The 1,976-nt window shown below is 35.8% G+C and overlaps 1 protein-coding gene across 1 annotated transcript; it reads left to right on the forward strand.

The window, feature by feature from the left end:
- The first annotated feature begins 204 nt into the window (after positions 1 to 204).
- LOC127094149 (dihydropyrimidinase) lies at positions 205 to 1,754 on the forward strand. Its single transcript, XM_051033013.1, has 3 exons — positions 205 to 502; positions 625 to 836; positions 1,338 to 1,754. The coding sequence occupies exons 1-3, from the start codon at positions 205 to 207 to the stop codon at positions 1,464 to 1,466; spliced, it is 639 nt and encodes a 212-aa protein (XP_050888970.1). The 3' UTR covers positions 1,467 to 1,754.
- Positions 1,755 to 1,976: the final 222 nt, after the last annotated feature.

The raw sequence follows: 1,976 nt of genomic DNA on the forward strand, positions 1-1,976 counted from the left end.
ATTAAAAGTGTTGTGGCATAGTTGAGTCCACTTAGTCAACCTAAGATGGGTTCTATTGTTGTTGATGCTCTAACACCTATACAATAGTTAAATGCTTCTTAAACGAATCACCGTAGCGATGTCACTTGTATGCATGAATTTAGTTTCTTACATTCCATCTTGATGTCAATTTGACATCATCATCATCAGATTTTGACATACCATATGATTGCATCTTTTTGTTTACTAACAGGAGGCATTGATCCTCGTACTCATCTAGAGTTTGAGTTTATGAACACTGTAACGAAGGATGACTTCTTCAGTGGCCAGGCCGCAGCATTGGCTGGTGGGACGACAATGCACATTGACTTTGCCATACCAATTGATGGGAGTTTAACGGCCGGTTTCGAAGCCTATGAAAAGAAGGCGAAGAAGTCTTGCATGGATTATGGTTTCCATATGGCTATTACCAAATGGGATGAAACAGTTGCAAGAGAAATGGAGCTCATGGTCAAGGAGAAAGGTTATAATTTTACTTCCTTTTTGCATTTTAGATAATTTGGTTTATTATGAGGCAACCCCCTGTGGAAGGGCTCTGAGGAATTTATTTCACGTAGTAAGTACATCTTTGTTTTCTGATTGTAGGTATCAATTCTTTTAAGTTTTTCATGGCTTACAAAGGAGCTCTTATGATCGGTGATGAGCTTCTTCTACAAGGACTTAAAAAGTGCAAGTCTCTCGGTGCCTTAGCCATGGTCCATGCAGAAAACGGAGATGCTGTGGATGAAGGGCAAAAGAAGATGATAGAGCTTGGAATAACTGGACCCGAGGGACATGCTCTTTCAAGGCCTCTAGTGGTTAGTCTCATTTTTGCTCTTTTTAATAAATAGTTTACTGAATAATAGAATTGAAGAGAATAATGGAATACAGATACTGATCATGTCTGGTTTCATTTCATCGTCTAGTACTCTAGACTATTTTACTACGTCATAATGATATTTTCTCCTCATTTTTCAGCCACCCCTTTACATCTCTGACAATCACACTTAGTCGACTTACTTCACAGTGCACTGGATTTAGGTGCTTATGCTTGAGCCAAATTATCTGCTTTTAGCTACCCTTGTCAAAATTTGCATGCTGCTAAGTTGTAATCACTCTAGTTCTACATTCATTCTGATCAATTTTTTTTATCTCTGTTGATGAATCTCATTTAGCTGGTACATGATCAAAATCATTAGATTGATTACTTGTTTTGTTTTGTTGTATTCTGTGATTACTGTGAAGTTTAAAATCTAAATACCTGTTAGTATGGCTCATAATACATTTCTTTATTTGACTTGGAACCTTAACATGTGTAGTTAGAAGGAGAGGCAACTGCTCGTGCTATTCGCTTAGCAGATTTTGTTAACACTGCTTTGTATGTGGTTCATGTCATGAGCATTGATGCAATGGAAGAAATTGCGAAAGCCAGGACATCAGGTTCTTAACTTCAATCCTTGTAATGTATTCCAGATTATGTAGAGAAAGCATGCAATTACAACATATAGAGATACCATTAAGAGTCTATTTGTAGAAAAACTATTACGTTTGCACAACAATATTCTCGTTTTTTTTTATAGAGAAAAATGTATAAACAAGACTTGTTGTACTTGAATTATAGCAGCCATAATTAGATTAACTTGACAACACTTTACAATCCACTCTTTTGCTATGCAATTATATCGAATCTACTTTGCCATACAGAAAATTGGGGCCACTCATATAGTCAATCACTTGCACTTAATTGAGAGTGAGCTCATTTGCTTAAACTTGTAAAAAAAAGTGATTCTATAATGCCGAGTTTGTAATCTTTTGTCTGCTTTATTACAGAATCTAAGATAGATGTTGAACATTTACTATGCACATGCTATTGATTTGTTACATTGTGTTTGCATATTATGGCAGATGTTTTAAACATTTTTTACTTTTGTATTAGTCTACGGAGAAATCTCTCGTAT

The sequence above is a fragment of the Lathyrus oleraceus genome, chromosome 6, assembly GCF_024323335.1.
Source record: "Lathyrus oleraceus cultivar Zhongwan6 chromosome 6, CAAS_Psat_ZW6_1.0, whole genome shotgun sequence".
Taxonomy (NCBI): domain Eukaryota; kingdom Viridiplantae; phylum Streptophyta; class Magnoliopsida; order Fabales; family Fabaceae; genus Lathyrus; species Lathyrus oleraceus.

Bases quoted from the DNA above. Each gene is read 5' to 3' on its own strand.
- LOC127094149 (XM_051033013.1), top strand. From the start codon at position 205: ATGATTGCATCTTTTTGTTTACTAACAGGAGGCATTGATCCTCGTACT. The intron at 503-624 runs GTTATAATTTTA...TTCTGATTGTAG, and splicing joins GCTCATGGTCAAGGAGAAAG to GTATCAATTCTTTTAAGTTT. The intron at 837-1,337 runs GTTAGTCTCATT...TAACATGTGTAG, and splicing joins CTCTTTCAAGGCCTCTAGTG to TTAGAAGGAGAGGCAACTGC.